Source organism: Uloborus diversus, chromosome 7 (assembly GCF_026930045.1).
Source record: "Uloborus diversus isolate 005 chromosome 7, Udiv.v.3.1, whole genome shotgun sequence".
Lineage (NCBI taxonomy): Eukaryota > Metazoa > Arthropoda > Arachnida > Araneae > Uloboridae > Uloborus > Uloborus diversus.
In genome coordinates, this window is record NC_072737.1 from 90,629,168 (window position 1) to 90,648,107 (window position 18,940).

Consider the following 18,940-nt stretch of genomic DNA (forward strand, 5'->3'; position numbering starts at 1 on the left):
TCTTTTCTTTTTTTTTTTTTTGCCAAAAAAAAAAAAAAAGTTGGTTTCATTAACCCATTAATGCCGGTTTCGAAAAAAACAATAAACTGTGATAATTTTATTAGTATTTATTTATTTTATGTCTATATATTATAATTTTTTTCCCGGTTGGTATATTTTTGTACCAACCGGCATGAATGGGTTAAAGGTTTAAGATTAAATTTAATTTTTGATTAAAAAGCGGCATTTGATGGATACTAAACTATTTTCACATTTACCTGATCAGCTCAGTTTATTATTTTTTCAATTATTATCCTTACAATTTGGTTCTTTTTTTTTACAATTCCTTACTTGGTTATCTCTTAATATATTTTTAAACTGTATTGAACCAAACTTATTCCAAAAGCAGAAAGAGCTTAATACTTTTTTAAAACGCTTATTACTTTGAAATAAAATAAAAATTCTATAGCTCTATAATAATCGAAACATTAAAAATAAATAAATAAACAAATGAAAAGTGTTACTTTAAATATAGGTGTCCTGTCATTCCTTTTTAGTGTTATATTAAAGTTGAAGCCAAAAATTTTTTCATTTTCAGGATCGTGAAGAATATATGGCTCTTCATCTAAAAGGAAATTTTAAATGATAAATGGAAGGAAAAACTAATGGTTAATTGGTTTAATGCAAATTTATCACAAGTAAAATAAATTATGTAATACATAGATATTTTTTAGCAATAAAAAATGATACTCAATGAAAATACCAAATTTGAATAAAGTTAATACAGTCGAGTTTCGACTTACGGGAGGGATGCGTTCCAGGACTCCTTGTGTAAGTCGAAATTACAACCCAATTATTTGAGACATTTTTAAACACCCCTCAAACGCTTTAGACCAGCGGTAGGCAACCTATATTAACTGAAGATCTACTTTCTATGTTTGATGTGAACACAAGATCGACTGGGGCATGATTCATACACTTTAGACTTAAATGTATGAGTTGCATGCACGGTTGAGACTAAGCAGACTTCAAATTTTACTTTGATTCTTATTAAAAAAGACTTATTTATTTAGTTGTTGTCTTAAATTGTTAAAACAATGCTATGTTAATCCGCATCAAAATATTTTCAGACATAAGTATATTGCTTGTTTTAAAATTGATAAAAAGCTTAGAAATTTTTCAAATAACTTCTGATTTTGACACAGACCTAGTTTTGTTCCAGAAGTTAATGATTTTTAATTTTACTCAGACAGAAAATAAGGTTTAAAATATTGCCACGATCGATTCAAAATGGATTCGAGATTGCGGATTTGGATCGCGATCGACGGGTTGCCTACCACTGTTTAGACCATTTATTCATTATACATTACCATTTCTGAAATAAAGAACTGAATTTTTTTTCTGCATAGTTAAAAAGGCTGCATTATTCAATATAAAATAGTTAGATACACAAAATCAATGATAGAGAGAGACACAAAATAGAACAGTACAGTACGTACAGTATGTAGTAAAAATAAAGTGCTGCACTATAATAATACTGTACAGTAGATACAATAGTTATATCTATAACTAAAAAATCGAAGATGATAATTCATGCTGCTCAATCAGATCGTTATTGCATTTTGCACAGACACTACTCCGCGAGCTTCATCTTAAAACTGAACTCTTAACTGTTGCAGATTGCTTTTTTATGACTTGAAATTGTACGTAGGGAGGATTCACTCCATAAAAAATTGTCGCGCTACCTTCAATCCACTTTGTAGTTCAGTAAATTACCATCCATTAGCCAGGGTTAAAGCAGAAATAGATGAAATACACCACCAGCTCAGTCATTTCCAGCCGAGGACTGCAGAGAAATTAAAGGAAAAATTCAGGGAAATGACTGAGCTGGGGGTGTATTTCATGTATTTCTGCTTTAGCCCTTGGTAATTTACTGAATATACCATGCCTTGCCTTCAATCTTCGAGTTGAACCAAACCATTGCTTCGATCACTCTTCTGGTCTGTGCTAATTCTATATTAGCAACCAGTTTGTTTGGCACTCTTGGCTTCCTTAAGAGGTTTTCCATCTTCAGCTCAGTTACTTTCCTATGCCGGGCTGATGAGTGCTAATTAGCACACGAAACTGCAGTCCTCGGTTGGAAATGACTGAGCCGGAGGTGTATTTCAAGCACTTTGTAGTTGTTCAAACGAATCAAGAATCTTAATCTTTATTAAGTTGTCATAAACTTTCTCTATTTCTTTCCATTTTCACAAACTTTAGATGAGAGAGAGCAATGCTTAGGTGCCACAATATGTCATTACTTTTTGCATTTAGAATTAAAAAAAAATAACTGAAAATGTGGAGTAGTACACTTGGCACCATGATTCCTTCTGAAATTTTCGTGCTGTCGGCGAGGAATTCACGTAGCTCTATAATTTGTTACACGTAAAAAACTCGCAACATAGCCATTTTGCATAGGTCAAATCAGGTTGTGGAGGGATTCGACTGTATACATGAATTTAAAAATCGAGCAAATATTTTATCAAGTGGTTGAGTCAGATAGTGACAAAAAATGTTAAAGGTGGTCACATATAGCATTGAAAGCAATTAGAAAGTCCGGAAACTACTTATCTCAACAGTACCCTACCTCCCAGCAGAATGTGGTGCATGTCACATAATGAAGGATAAAAGACTGACACAGTACTTATGAACCCACAGATTGAAAAAGCACATACTCAATTAGTTCTTTCGGCGGTATTGAGCTTTGAACCACAGGCACTACCACTTTAAGTCTTATACACAGAAATTTTGGGTCTGATCCCAAATGACTTTTACGGGCCCCCTTCCATATTGTATACCCCTACCTATACGTAACTACATATATTTCAACCCTCATTTAAAAAATCTACTGGCCTCCGACAGGCTAGATCCCAGATCAACAGGCATCCCTTCTCCCCCCCCCCCCCTTACACACCCCTGCCCACATTTATCCACTACGTCAGCCATTGCTGAGAGCTGGAAGTGAATAAACAAAATTTTGGTTACAAAGCTAAGTGTGGTGCTCTACAATGCTTTACAACCATAAAACTTACACATTCATAGAACCTGGTAACAATTTTTTATGTTGGGCGCTTATGTTGTATGCGATGTGTTCAGGAATAAAAACAAAGTACTGTTAAATATGCTTCAGTTTGAGCAATGCAAGAGGCAGAGAATTGTTTAAAATCTGCAACCTTGAAACCAACAAATTCATAGAATCTGGAAGCAGTTTGTTTGTTGAGCAAAAACAGATATTTGTTTGATTTGTACACAGATTCTTCCACAGGAATAATTATTAAAACATCAAAAGAAATTTTTGGCTACATAGAAAACTTCTTTAAAAAAAAATTCAGCATTAAAAACTAATGTTGAAGGACAAAAGCTGTTTCTGTTTATAATTATATTGTAATTATAACTGTAAAATCGAAGCATTGAAAAAAAATGGGAATGCCAATAAAGCAGGGCAGAATTTGCCATTAAAAAGCAATTTACATGCTAAAATTGACTTTGAAGAGTAGAACAATGCTTAATTTTTATGGTAATATTGGTGAATTTTCTGGCTCGACAGAATTCCTGGGCTATTTTTGATATTCAAAAGTGACTATTCTTGACTAGGAAACCTGATATACATGTGTGTGCATTGTTTTGTTAATTGCAATAAAGAGACTTTATCTGGTAACCAATTTCGCATTCTTTTTGTTATCATTAATATTGAGAGTAAATGTCACCAAAAAAAAACATCACTTGGAAACTTTTTTCTAGTCTGTTTTACTTATGCCTTTTAATTTCACAGAAGTATTCTCATTCTCAACAAATGTTAGCTTAATAACTTCCTTACCAACAAATTTATTTTGTTTCTCACATTCTGTAAGCCAATCAGTTGACACAATATATTTGACAACGTGAACTGCACATAGGAACTTTACAGTCCTAACATACTGATTGGCAACAAGGTGCGTTGATTCTGAAGCAGACTTTGCCAGGCATCCTCCAAGTTGACAAACAATCTAGGAAACAAATAATATTTAATGAGAATCACAAATAAGCAATTCAAAAGAATCGGATTTTAAAGCTGCCATTTTTCTAAAATTTTTGTCTTTATTTGATTTAAATCAAGCAATTTGATCACTATAATGGCTGGTTTTATTTACCTTTATTGGTTCATTTGCAGAAAATGTATTGTAAAAGCACATATTTTCGCAAGCTGTGATCTTAGCAAAAGGAGGATATTGATGACTTTGCAAGCTGAACATACTGTGAATCTTATATGAATAGAATCAAAAGTTGACAATTTGTGCCACTTTCTTTTATTTTTTCTTGGTAATAATCACATGCAATTCTATTTGTGACTTCTATTACCTCTTTTTTTTTTACTGGACTGGATTTTGTAATGCGTTTTTATATTATTGTGATTTATTGCAGTCATTTATTTCTATTGTGTTGTGTTTATTTATTTCTGTAATTACAATAATTATTTAGCTTTACATTAAAAAGTAATTGTTGGTAAATGATAATAAAATTGTTACTATAGCTAATTTATGTAGCAGTTCTTTCACACCTAGTCAAGATTTTTTTCTTAAAAAATGAACAATTCACAAAACATTTCCATAAATTTTTACCAGTTCAAAAAAGATTGTGAAACCTTGAATTAGTATATCACATAGCTGCCAACCTCAAGATACAAAAAATAGGAGCACTTAAGGGAAACAATAGGAGCACTGAGGGTTAAAATAGGAGCATGAAATTGTGGCTTGCGCTAAACCTTCCTTCTGTACCATAAGTTTCCATAAATTCTAAGCACTTATAAAATGCTTTTCTGAATTTTCATGTTAGATTTTCAACAAAACTACAACCAAGTTTAAAAAAAAATTATTTTACATTAAAAAAGCAACATTATATAGATACATATTGAAAAGTTTTTAAAAAAAAACATGATTACTGTTTGATTTAATAAAACTGCAATCTTTTTTAAAAATATGCTTTTATACATATCCTACATGCATAAGAACATATTGAAGATTAAAAAACACAATTATTTCTTATACTTGGAAGTAAAGCAACTTCATAGTAAAGGTCAAGACTCTGAAATTTTGAAAGTGGCCAGTGGCCACTAGACTCTAAAAACTTAGTGGCAACCAATGTCACCAAGTTTTGAAATACAAACTGAAGTGGGGAGGCAGTTTTTACAACTTCCGTAAAAAAAAAAAAAATAGATAAATAGGATTTAAAGAGAGATATTCAATACTTTTTTTGCACATGGGAAATTTAAGTTAAAATAGGTTTTTGATTTATTTTAAAAAATAATTTTTTTTTTTTTTCATTTTTTTTAAATAAATGAATGAGAAGTCGGCAGGAACCTTCAATTTAGATGAAATAGTTTCAGTTTATAGCAAAGCCTACAAGGCAATAAGGATCAAATACATATAAATTTTTCCCTTCAAGAAAATTATTTAAAAAAAAAAAACATAACTTTTTGTCTTTTGTTATTTTTAATACTTTGCATTGAGACAAACAACTAATTCTGTTTTCGGGAACTTAGGCTATTAATAGTCTTGTCTACTTCATGTTGCAAATGACAAAACATGGCAACAACGCAAAAAAGTCAAGACAATAGATTTTTGAGTTTGTTGCATTAAAAGTAATTATAAATAATTAATGAGCCTTAAAAATCTAAAATTTAGACGAAATAGCAAGTTTTTATCACATTAGAGTCTAAACCAATGAGGATAAAATAATATTCTGAAGAAAAAATTTTGCATTTTTCAAGAAAAAAATTTAGAATTTTCCGAAAAAAAAAGTCTATTTTACATTATTTTCAATAGTTTGCATTGCAATAAACAACTAATTTCAATTTTGAAAACTTGGCCACTTAAGAGTTGTGTACTAAAATCTCGCAAATGACCAAATATGGCGACTAAGTCAAAAATTCAGATATAAAATTTTGAATTTCTTGCATGAAAAGCAATTATATATAAATAATTAATGACCCTTAAAAAACTAAAATTTAGACGAAATAGCGAGTTTTTAGCACATTAGTCTAAACCAATGAGGATAAAATAATATTCTGAAGAAAAAATTTTGCATTTTTCAAGAAAAAAATTTAGAATTTTCCGGAAAAAAAACAGCCTATTTTGCATAATTTTCAACAGTTTGCATTGCAGAAAACATCTAATTCCGATTTTGAAAACTTGGTCACTTAAGAGTCTTGTGTACTAAAATCTCGCAAATGACCAAATATGGCGACCAAGTCAAAAATTCAGATAGAAAATTTTGAATTTATAGCATGAAAATAATTTAAAAATAAAAAATCCCCATGAAACTACAATTTAATTGCGAATTTTTAGCACATTCGTGTCCAAAGCAATAAGGATAAAATGAAATTTTAAATGGTAGAACTGTTTTCATATTTCTCAATAAAATTATTTAAAATAACCAAAAAAAAAAAACATTTTGCAGCACATTTTGCTTATTTTCATTAGTTTGTAGTTAAAAGAAACACCCAATTTTGCTTTGTCTTTGAAAACGAACGCGCTTAAGCATCGTCTGCTAACTTCCATCTTGTGAATGACCAAACATGGCGGCTACGTTTTACACGTAGCTGAAATGCTCGATGAATAAACGACAATCTCCAATCGACGCTCCCCCTCAGTGTTTATCCTGACACTAAGCTTCCAAAGCATCAAATTGTCTTCTCTTTTGTTGAGTTTGTGCACAATTCCTGCCTTCGAGGATAAGGAAATTTCTTCTTTTTCCTCAAAAATCGAAAAATGTACAAGCAAAGTCAAAAAAAAAACGGAGTTTTTTTTGGAAAAAAATCGGATTTTCGGAATCCGCAATAAAAATCGGAGAAACTCCGGGAAAAACGGAGCACTTGGCAGCTATGATATCATCATTAATTAATTGATTACAAAATTTGTAAATGGTTGCTATGATTAGAAAACTTGTCATACAAACAGTGAAATATATTAGTAACTACATATTTGTGTTTTTAAATTAAAATTTTGTGAAAAGAGTGCATATTTTATTACACTAAGGTTCAAAAGATATTACCTTTGCATAGTCTTTGATTACATTTAAACCAGAAAACAAAACTCGAGGTTTATTCTCACTATCAGGAGGATTCTGCGTAGTCAGTGGGATGTTCTCTTCAAGTGGTGGCGATTCCACACTAAAATATAAAGATCAAAACTTAAAAATATGCCTCAAAATCAAGTCCATGAAAAACAAATATCCCTAACCGGCTATTTACTAAGCACTAATTTCACACATTAGTGGTTTGACAGCAATTTCTTTTTTTTTTTTTTAATATAAGGAGGATTAGAAAGATTAGCAGTTAACCTTCTAAGTTGAATGTGTACATTCAGTAGGTTGAAAAGGGAACCAAGGTTTAATAAGATTTTAGAAACATTTTAATCTGATATAATGTTATTTAAAAGACTCATGAAAACTGTGCAATAAAAATAAAATATTTTCTGCTATTGTTCTTGTTGAGACTAGTGCCATCATATGTAGAACAGCCAGAGTATTTCTGCCTTAGCCCTGGCTATAGGGTGGTAACTTACAGAAAAAAAATATATAAAAAATACAGAGTTCACATTTTGCCAAGTCTCATCCCTTTAGAGCTTTAAGTACCAGATATTAATTAAAATATGCTGTGGGTCATCTGAAACGGGAAAGGGGGTCTCACAGAGCCAAGGATAGCTTGAAATGTGCAGTGAGCAAGGAGATTGCCTCGCAGACTGCCTGTTATCCTCCAACCCCCTTCCCATCCAGCCGTGTGACAATAAACACTATTACACTCATTTATGTTGCCTATTATTAAATGCAATTCATTAATATTTAGAAAGAAGTAAAGAAGTGAGAATGCTACAAATGCATCAAAAGTTACAAATAGGCAACAGGGAAAAAATTGCGTATCTGTTCTTATGAGGGGAATGCATGTTTTAAACGTAAATGAAAACAAACTTTTACAGACATTGCAAAAAAGGCTCTTATTGAGGCTCTATTTTTTTTTTAAGTAATTACCGCATTCTCTTTGCATCTGATTCTAACTGATCTTCATTTTCTCTTTTGCCAGAAATATCCTAAAAATAAAGCAAAATATTAAAAATATGTGTATACAAAAAATAAAAAAAAAAATTACAATTCAGAGATAAAATACTTTGCTTGAAATACTGACATACTAAAATAGGAGATAGAACAAAAATGCATATTTAATAAAAAGGATTTCCTGAAGGAGAAAGATTGATTCTAAGCAAGATTTTATTTGTCTAGAGCTAAAATAATTGTAAAGCTCATGTAACTAAAAATTATATAATATTGTTTTCCACTGCCCCCCCCCTCCCAAAAAAATAATAATAATAATGGAAAATTTTTCAACTGCACCAATTATAAAGTTTTGGTTTTTCTTCATATACCACTTTTTCCCTGACCACCGGAAAAATTAAATAAATTAATAGCTACATATGCCATAGCACAAATTTGAGTCGTCCGTATTACCTTTGTCAATCCATATGTTGTCAAGATCAAAGGTCACATGGATACCCCAGAAATCTAAAGGGTACCAGAGGCTAGCTAACAATTCAGCTTTCTGGGTAGCATCAATATCTAACTTGATAAAAGCCATATTAGTTTTAAGATTTCTCTACTTGTGTACTCATAAAGAAAACTATCACAAAAAAAAAAAAAGCAATAAAAATTTTGGTGGCCTTTTATGGAAATTTAATGATTTGGGAGACTGGCTCAAAATTTAAGAGTTTGCTTATTTTTTTGAGAATAGTTGATATATGATATACCTTCTTCTGCAGTCCTGGCATCTTGCAGTAAAATGTCATTACTACAGTTGATAATCAATAATAATTTAACACCCATAAACAAAAGGCATGCAATGCTTTTTTTTTTTTTTTTTTTCACAAAAAGTTTAGATCTTGTCATGAAATACCTTTGGCAATACATTAAAAAAAAAAATCTAGTAAAATGTTTTAAAAACAAACTTTTACCTTTCTTTTTCAAAATTGTACTTGCAAATTTATTTAACCTTTAAATATTTAACTCTTGATAAATAATAAGGAAAACAACTATCTCCTCTTAATAAAAATAAATAAATAACTTTTGTAAACATACCTTTTTTTCAGTAGATTCAGTGGAATCATTTGCATTATTTTCTTTATTTTCAAGGAGCACATGTTTCTATAAAATTAAGACAGCTTAATTAATGATTCCAACTCAATAGTAGTATAAGCTTTTTTTTTTTTTTACAATGAAACCTTGTCAAAGCAAAATCACTTAACCTGAATAACATTACCTTTACATAAATACTAGTTTGGTCTTGTGAGTTAACAATCACTTAATGAATTTATTGAATGAGATAAAATTTGGTAAGCATGAAATAATTATCATTGTCCCTTGAATTTCATGTTAATAAATTTTGATTGTATTAAATAACAATTGACACATCAGAGACAATAAATGTCTTTATTTAATTTATTACTTTAGTAAACATCACTAAACAAAAAAAAAATGAATTTTCTGAACAAAATTAGAGATAAAATTTGTCTTGTTGGAGTTAGTCCAGATTAGTCAATTTTACTATGTTAATTTAATACTAATTTAAGATTCATTTAGCTTCTTCAGGAGCTGAAACGTAAAGTTTTAATTTTAACTTTTGGAGTCCTCATTCTAAGCTTTATATACTCCTGCCAAAGCAATTTGCAAGGAGGGGATCTGTAACATTTCGTCTTGAATATTAGCCATTCTGCCTTAAATATTAGCAAATGGTCTTTCTCTCTGTTTTTTAAATATTTCTTTTATTGAATGAGAATAATTCTGAAATAATGATCTTTTCAAAAATAACTTTTTCTTTGTTTTTTGGGTAAAATTTTTATGAAATGAGTGTCAGAAACCCTAGCATGATCAAAGACCCAAAGCAATTGATAAGGACATAAAAGTTTAGTACCATTGAAACAAATAAAAAAAACTTAGAGATGTTAAGAAAATTCATGTAAGGCAATTTTATTCCTTACCCTTTTAAGAATAGGAAAATGTACCTTCATTCAAAAGAAAATCACATCTAAATTTTATTATTATCTTTATAAATACTTAGGATGCAGTAAAATACATTGAATTGCAAAGAAAGAAATGAGCAGGACATGGTATCTGCATGTCCCCAGCAAATTCCGAGAAGAAAACCAAAAATTAGTTGCTGAATTGTTTCGAAGAAGACTTCAAAACTATCAAATACTCAAATTGGAGATGCTAAGCAAAAAATTGAACCAACTGGAAGAAACTTACGGAAGATGCCAGGAGCTACAATAGGTTGTCGAGTCAATGATGATAAATATTTGAAAGAAAAATTTTGAAAAAAAAAATTTTTTTGAAAGAAAAGTTTTGAAAAAAAAAAAAATCAAATTAAATATTAAAGTTTTAAAAAAATCAAATTAAAACTTCTGTAGCAAAGATTTTCAATAATTAAAGAGAAAAGAAATAACTATCAGAAAATACATAAGCTGTGGCATTAAACAATATATTTTTACTGTCGATCAAGCTGCTTTTATGCATTATTTAAGAAAATTAAACAGGTTTAACTTTACTAGTTAGCTTGCTAATAAAATTTATTTATTTCAAATGAAAACATTGAATGCAATTTAACATGCTTAGTAAGTGATAACAGCAATTTACAATATAAAGTTCATTCTGATTAAGTGGATAATTTTCAGTAGCAATATACTGGAGGGCATCATTCTAACATAGTCCCATAATGGGAAAAATGATTTATTCAATGAAAGAAGATAGAACAAGTATAGCTGCATAGTAAAATATGAACGTATTGTACAGTGTTAGACAAAGTCATAAAACAAAACTTGTTTTTATTTTAATCCTAACTTAACTCGGTTAATATTTTTGTATTAATACAGTAGGCGCCGCTTAATGTGATCACGGTTAATGTTATCATTCGCTTAATGTTATCAGAATCACGAAGTCCCGGAACACTTGTATGTTAACACACGTTAAAAAAGTCGGATATTGTAATCAGCGTCTTTGTTTATTGTTATCACTTTTTCATAAACTTTAAATTTTTTCCCCGTTTTTGTTCCTCAATTAACAGAAATACATAGGCAAACCCTAATGAGACTAATTTTCTGTGTAGCATTTTGTAATTTTCAATAGCAGTTCAAAATTTTTCTAGGAATGCAGCTACAGAAAGTTCGCCCCCAGTGACCACAGACTCCCCCTAAGAAAACTTTCTTTTGCACCGAAAAAAATTCAGTCACTAGACATGTTGCAGGCATTGGTGTAGGACCTCCATTGTTGCCATTACTTTGTGAACTATTAAAGAATTGTGTCGAAATTGAAAACAAAGCGAAGTTAAACTAAAGTTTAAACAACAAGCAAAACCATACAGGAAAAGATAGAAAAGCAGAGTGTGCTTTGAAACTGGTTTACGAATGTAAGGGAAAACGGTCATATTTTACTTCACCTATTACTATGTGATAAAAAATTGCATAATTTAGCTTTAATTTTTTATAATTCAGGTATTTCCATTCTGTTAATTTAATAATTTATAATTTAAAACTGCGTTCAGTTGAGTCATTGTGATTTTAATTTGAGGTTGCCAAAATAAATGCACCTTAATTGGAAAAAATCATTATTTTGTGTTTCCTGGATTCTTTTCGGTTATTGTTATCAGTCGGTTATTGTTATCAAATTATACTTGCCCCAAAGTGATTACATTAAGCGGCACCTTCTGTATATAACTGAATAATTTTAAAATAGTCTCAAGTTTAGTATAATTATTTAGATGTATAAAACAATCACTGTAATTTAAAAACTTGCAAGTTACACATTTTATTATTAAGGAAAACCTGGACTAAAGTCATGGTCCTCACATGCAGCAGTCTAGGGGGTACACAGCAATTAAGCATTTGGGAATAAGGGGTCCGGAATGAAAAAAAAAAGACAGAATTAAACTTAAGCTTATTTCTAATTTCACAAAACTGGAAGGCAGTCAGGTAATAAATTTAGGTTCCATGAGAAAAATATAAACTTAAAGTTTAAAAAGTCCGGGATTGAAATGTTAAGAGCTGGTTATTTCACAACTTTGATATGAAGCAGTTCGGGTGAGCATGAGTGGGTGGCTTTTACAATCTATGTTCAAAAGAAAATTTTGTCCCAAAATCTCTAATCTAAATGAATTCATACATACCTTCAATAATTCTTCACTTATCTTCACGGGAACTTTCCAGGCAGCTGAAAAGAAGAAGATTTAACAATATGTGTTTTTGAAGAGCATGTAGGGGAACATGGGGCAAAGTGAAAAGGTGAAATATTTTCTCTGCTTTTAGCTCCACCTATCTGGTATTATTTTAACCATGTAGTAGAACATGTAATTTATTCCAGTCGGGAAAAAAAAAACCACAGGATTAAAACATTTGGTGATACAGGCCATTTTTAAAAATGATACTCATATTGTAATATTTTGCTGTAAGTCAAATTATTTTTGTTAACATAAAACGATAAAGTTAGTATTATTAACATTTTAAGTATTAATATAGACTTCCTAATATTCAATGCAGTATTAATTTAATTAATGTTAAGCTTATTTGTATTTTTAATAAATCGTACACTTAGTCAAGTACATACGGGGCAAAGTGGATGGGGCAAAGTGAGATAGTTTGTTTCATTTACTCACTCAATCATTTAATATAAATCACTTACCTTTTCATTTACTAATTAATTCATTTACATTCTTTCATTTAGTAATTCACTTATTTATTCATTCATTCACTTATTTTCTTATTCATTCATTCTTTTACTCACTCATTTTTCTTCATAGATTAATTGATTTTTTCATTTTATTATTTATTTATTCCTTCAATCTTTTAATTTACTATTTCTTTTGATCAAAAATATGTTCTATAATCACATAAAAAAATGTTCATTAGACAAATATTTTATTTTCACTTTGCCCCATAAAAAGAAAAGTGAAAATTTTCCACATTTTTTTTAAAACTCAAATTTACTGCCAAAAATAAAAAATACTGCTTTGATGCAAGTCTTAGTATAAAATAGAATGTTTTTTCTTCATGTGCTGTGATTTTCAAAACCAATTTCCGATTTGTTCATTTCGAAAAAGATCAGTCAACTTAACCATTTCACTTTGCCCCACATTCCACTATTTAAATTAATGAAACAATTTAGACCAGTACATGCAGGAGAGCAATGTGCTTGTTTTGTGTATGTCTTGTACACTATTTTCAAAGAAATGAGTATATAAAACAATAACATATTTTCACATTTATGTATGAGGCAATTTTGTATGACTACTAAAAAGAAATTGGATGAATAGTCCACTACTGAATTCGTATCTATAACATTGTTTGGAACACAGCAATTAGTAAAGTTAATTTTAGCTTAATAGCTAAATTTGTTAGAATCTAAAAAAAGGAAGTAATTTAAAAACTTAGTTTATGGAACTCTAATCTAAACTAATTGGCATTTTAATGCATAACTTACAGTTTGTCAAAATTATATGTTTTATAGAACTTTATTAATTTTAGTGTGAATATTGTTTGCTATGTTTTTGCAGCGATTCGTAGACAGCGATTCGTAGATCCCTGTTCATCAGGGATGAGGATGTTCGATTTTGAAGAGATGGAGGATGCTGTGAGATTCTGGTAGCTAAGCCATCTAAGATTTGAAACACTAACATAACAATGTAAGCTTTGTCATGCAGGAATGGGAAATATGTGTCTAGTGTACCATCTCATGCTCTTATTAAATAAGTGTCTTAGACTAACATGATACATATGTGCTTTTCTACGTGAAATTTTGTATGGCTACTACATAAAAAGAACTAGATCAATAGTTCCTTATACCAATTTTGGTTGATAGGTAACGTGTCTATGATAGATGCTACATTTATACGTTTTTATAAATACATAACTAAGACCAACTAAAATGTGGAAATTATTTAAAATACCATATAAGCAACAGTTATAACATAAAGAATAGTTTCTTTCTTACCCATAAGATGAGGCACTAATGCATAATCAATATTGAAAGGATTTTCAGCTTCAAACTGTTGATATTTATGGGCCATTGGTAATCTTAAAGCATCAAAGTGCCCAAATAGCAAATCATGAAGCCACTGAACATTAACTACAGGGATCCTCCAATCCTGCGCATGATGAACTTTCTTTCCTTCTTTCCTGTGAAAATTTTATAACTCATTCAAATCTTTTCAAAATGCTGAAGATTTTAAAAATGATAATATTAAATTGAGGAAAAAACTATTCATTTCAACGTGGGAGTTTTAGGAAACATATTATTTTTGTTTGGTAAGACTCTCGAATTTCTATGTGCTTAAACACAACTTAAAAGTCATCAAATTTTTTTAACTATCATCAAAGAGTCCATAGGCAGAACTTCATTAAAGGACATTCTCATTATGATTCTGCATCAATGAATGAAACTCCTACAATTATTTAAGCCCTTTATTAGGAAAAAAAAAGGAAGAACTAGATTCGTGAACATGCAAAACGGAGGGGGGGGGGGACTTTTTGGCAGGGTTCGTTGATTTAAATCAGCTTGATTCAAATCGTGATAAAAATCATGATTTAAATCAAGTGATTTTTTTTTTAAATCATTGATTTAAATCAATTGATTTGAAATAAGTGATTTGTTTAACAAAATTATTAATTAAAATCAGTGGATTTCACTTTTTATAAATTAATTTTGCATTTTTAGAATGCATTGCTCTAAATTTAACTACATTGCATTATACTATCTTAATTTTTTCACAACTATTATCTTAACAACAGGCAAAACTACATAGATCCCTTATTCTTTGTGTGTAACTGATTTTCACTCTATATTGCTTTTACTCCAAAATTACAGTTTAGAACAAAATAAAAATTTGGAGTTTTTCTTATACACCATGACTAACATAGTTCAGAAAAGTAATTGTTCAACATACTATTTTACACTATGAACATACATAATGGAAACCTTATCTTTAAGCAAAACAAGCGTAAAACAAAATCTTACCTTATCTAAGCATTATATCATATTTATAAATCTTAAAATATTATTGAATACTTAGAGAACTTATCTTAATTTTAAAAGTAAGTTGAATGGATTCATCTATTGTATAAAATACTAGCAGTACCCGCACAGCGATGCCCATGCTAAAAAATTAATGGAAGTCCGTTGAATAAAAAAAATTGACGCACCCTCCCCCTCTGATGTGAAATGATCGTTTTTATTTGTATAAAATGCATACATACCTTTTCAAAAAAAAAAAAAACTATTCAAGTTTCTTTGGAATTTAAAACTTTTCGCCAAATTATTAAATTAGATTTACAGTTGCTTTAAAACTGTATTTAGCGAGTGAAGTGGATTTTATTGCAATTTAAAATATTTCGCCAAAAAAAAAAAGGCATCAAATAATATCTTTCAAATGTAAAAATAATTCCGAAGCTCTATTGTTTATCGCCAAACTCGCCAAACAACCACGCTATTATAATCCATCCGTCTAACGGGGGGAAAAAAAAACATCCCGTGGAACATTCAAAAATTATCGTCAGAAAAAAAGAAGAAAAACGTACATTTCACTCGGATAAAAACAAATCAAAAGTTTCCTTTCTTTCAAAACAAATCGCCAAAACAATGAATTACATTAACGGTTGCCTTAAAACAATAATCCTAGACTGAACTGCTCAGCGCCTAACGTGCCATGTGACCACGCTACAGGAACCCAGCCCTTTTGCGAGTGACGCGGATGTTTTTTCTTTGGCAATAATAAATGTTTCGCCAAACAAACAAAAAGGTGTAAAATCACATTAACAGTGGCTTTCAAATGTTTATATATTAAGAGCTGCGTTGCCCGGCTTTGCCCGGTCTCCTTAATAACAAAAATTGTGTCAAGTGACATATATTCAACAATTAATTAAAAGAATAACTTAATAGCTTAAAGAATAAATTAAATAAAAGAAAAAAACACCATGCAAAATTACCCTTCCAGCAATGATGACAGATATTAAAATACTTTTAAGAAATTAAAATGTGAAAGATGGATTTTAAAAGCATAACCATGGAAACGCGAAAATAAACAACATGGCAGGTTGACAACCTGAATCAAAATGACATATTTCGAAATTGATTTAAAAACGCTTGTAACTTTTTTTCCTTTGAAGATAGAAGCTAAATTTTTTGACCAAAGGTCGAGAGAGATCTGGAGTAAAAAATCTGGCTTTTTCCAATGCTGTCAAAAAGAAAACTGTGGGACAATTCCTTCACTTTTTATTGATAGATTTAATGAAGAAAATACTGCTTAAATTTCAGCTAAGCCTAAAACAGTTTGAGCTAAAAACACAAATTACTCCCGCCGTAATTAAGTCAGAGCATTGAAATAAATTGTTTAGAACGCAGAAAATTCTGCCCTTTTTAACGATATATAATATTAATATGTGCAAGTAATTTTTCACCTTTTCAATAGCCAATAATAGGCAATTAACGTGAAATTTGAGTATAAATTTGAATTAAAAAAAAGAACTATTTATCGAATTTTTCCCGAATTATAGCCTATGTTACTCAGTAGAAAAGCACCTATAATATAGTGAAAGAATTTTTCAAATAAGTGCAGTGGTTGCGGAGATTACCTCGAACATATAAACACACAAAAATCCACCCTCTCTCTTTATAATATTAGTAAAGATATTATTTTTATAAATGTAAAGTAATTAATATCTGCAAATTTTTGAACATTTTTAAAAAATCTTTAAAAAAAAACGATTTAAATAAAAAAAATTCGACTTGTTTGATTTTTTTTAAATAAAAAAAATAACGAACCCTGCTTTATGAATACCTGGTCGCTAACATCAGAGGGTTACAGGTTCTCACTAAGAGAAATTTAAACATAGATTAGCTCGTGGGAAAGATTGGTGCCTTGGGAAATTGCCAGTTAGCAAAGGTGGTAGACGTTCATAAAAATTTCAATCTATTTATAGTTTGGTCAACAAAGACCATGCTTTAATGAGGCTATAAAACTTTTCTAAAACAAATATTAGAGCTTCCAAATAAAAGAAGAAAGTCCGAAAAGATTTCAAGTAATTAGTAAAAGTATAGCTGTTTTTTATTATTATTATTATTATTATTTTAATCCATACTATGGCATACATACCAAATAAGAAATGCAACACATTGCAGTATTTTAAGAATCTGTGAAAAAATTAAATATTTCAAAGTAATTTATCGCATATTTTTTACAAAAAAAAATTTAGTCTAAAAATTTTTTTTTCAAAATTTTTATTTCTTTTAATTAACTAATATACGGTAAAATCAGGATAAAATTATAATTCACAGGCAAAATTCACATTTACAAAACTCATGTCCTAAGCCATTGGTACAGAAAGCAGGCACTTACCTTTTACAAACGAGAACTGTGTTATGTGAAGACATATATCCAGTATACTTAGCCCCCAAAATGTTGATAATATGTTTCAAAGCAATTCTCTCTTCTGGCTCAAAATTAGAAATTGTGATGATCTGGAAGGGGGAAAAATGACATTTAAAATAAAAATTTACACAGAAAAAAGCAGGCATTTTGATTTGCATTAACGTAAACACCACTTCTTTTTATGTATGCAGCATGAACAATCCAATACGTTAAAATAATATGACACTCTTTTACTAAGCAAAAAAAAGAAAAAGGTGAGGAGCAAAAGAAAGGTACTTTTTTAAACAACTAATTTTCAATAAACATTTTAGCAATTGCTTATAACTTCAAATAAATAATGTCCACGAAAGAGAAAAAAGAAAAAGAAAATGAAAAAAATAATACATTACTTCGTTTTTGCATGGTTTATCATCTAAAAATGGGGTAGGAAGATGATGGGCAAGCCATGGTTGCTTCAATTTCTTTTTTGAGAGAACATCATTTAACCAAAATGCTGTCACACATCGTTTACCTTCCCTCATTGCCTAAATACATGAAAACAAGACGCTGCAATATTGAATTAAAAAAAAAAAAATCAAAACGAAACAATTGTTAAGATACAATAATACATGGACTACCATACTATATAGCAAACATAGATCTGAGAGTTTTAGGGTTTTTTCAAAGCTCTGCTTGTTTTTCAAAAGTTTTGAGACTTTTTGAGATGGATGTATATTTGTTGAAAAATTATAACCTAAATTATGGAGATCCAGCACCAATAACAATCTCACGCTCCTTATTGGCTGTTTATTTCACAGTTCTGGACAAAGATACAATTTTATAGCGTAAATGCGCTTGTGTTTAAGTACAATTAAAAGTTTGAAAAAAAATTTCCTCCCCTCCTAGAAGATCTCAACATCTTTCAAAATTCCTATCTCATGAGATGTTTCTTAATTAACCTTAAAAAGAGCAGTAAAACTAGTAAATTGAAAAAAAGGGGGGGGGGGTAAGCAATTTAAAATTTCCTAAGTCTTGATTACTTTTTAAACCTCCAGTGATAAAATAAATAAGGAGTTGAACTAAGGGTGTATTGGAAATAAAATTTCAATAAATGAAACACACTTTGATGAAAACAACACAATTTCATATTGATAGTATTTTTTAATTCACAAAAACTTGATTTTTTTCAAAACTTGGCTTAATATTAATGAGCATTTAAAGACCTCTATAGTCGGGACAAACCTAACTTGGCATGATAATGATGTGAATAGGATCTGCAAAGCCTTCACAATGCTGCCAAATCTAGTAGTTTAAACGAGTTCTCTTAAAACGTATAAGTAAAAACTTTTTTTTTTCTTTTCTTTCTTTGGTAAGTATGCCAACAATGAACAAATGGACCAAAAAAATTGCATGACGTACTTGAGACTTCAACGCTATCCCATCCCTTTGCACCACTTTTGTGCTTGCTACAGGACTATCCTACAATGATATTTAATTTGTGCTCAA

General features: G+C 29.9%; 1 protein-coding gene across 1 annotated transcript in view; it reads right to left on the minus strand.

Moving 5' to 3' along the window:
* Window positions 1-18,940, minus strand: part of LOC129226784 (PAX-interacting protein 1-like) — a 70,439-nt gene that overhangs the window by 4,708 nt on the left and 46,791 nt on the right. The window contains exons 11-19 of the mRNA XM_054861413.1: window positions 17,845-17,979; window positions 17,423-17,544; window positions 14,023-14,207; window positions 12,203-12,246; window positions 9,124-9,189; window positions 8,026-8,084; window positions 7,051-7,168; window positions 3,839-4,007; window positions 504-604 (exon numbers count right to left, since the gene is read on the minus strand). Coding sequence (XP_054717388.1) covers window positions 504-604; window positions 3,839-4,007; window positions 7,051-7,168; window positions 8,026-8,084; window positions 9,124-9,189; window positions 12,203-12,246; window positions 14,023-14,207; window positions 17,423-17,544; window positions 17,845-17,979 — 999 coding nt within the window. The remainder of the gene's footprint in view (window positions 1-503; window positions 605-3,838; window positions 4,008-7,050; window positions 7,169-8,025; window positions 8,085-9,123; window positions 9,190-12,202; window positions 12,247-14,022; window positions 14,208-17,422; window positions 17,545-17,844; window positions 17,980-18,940) is intronic.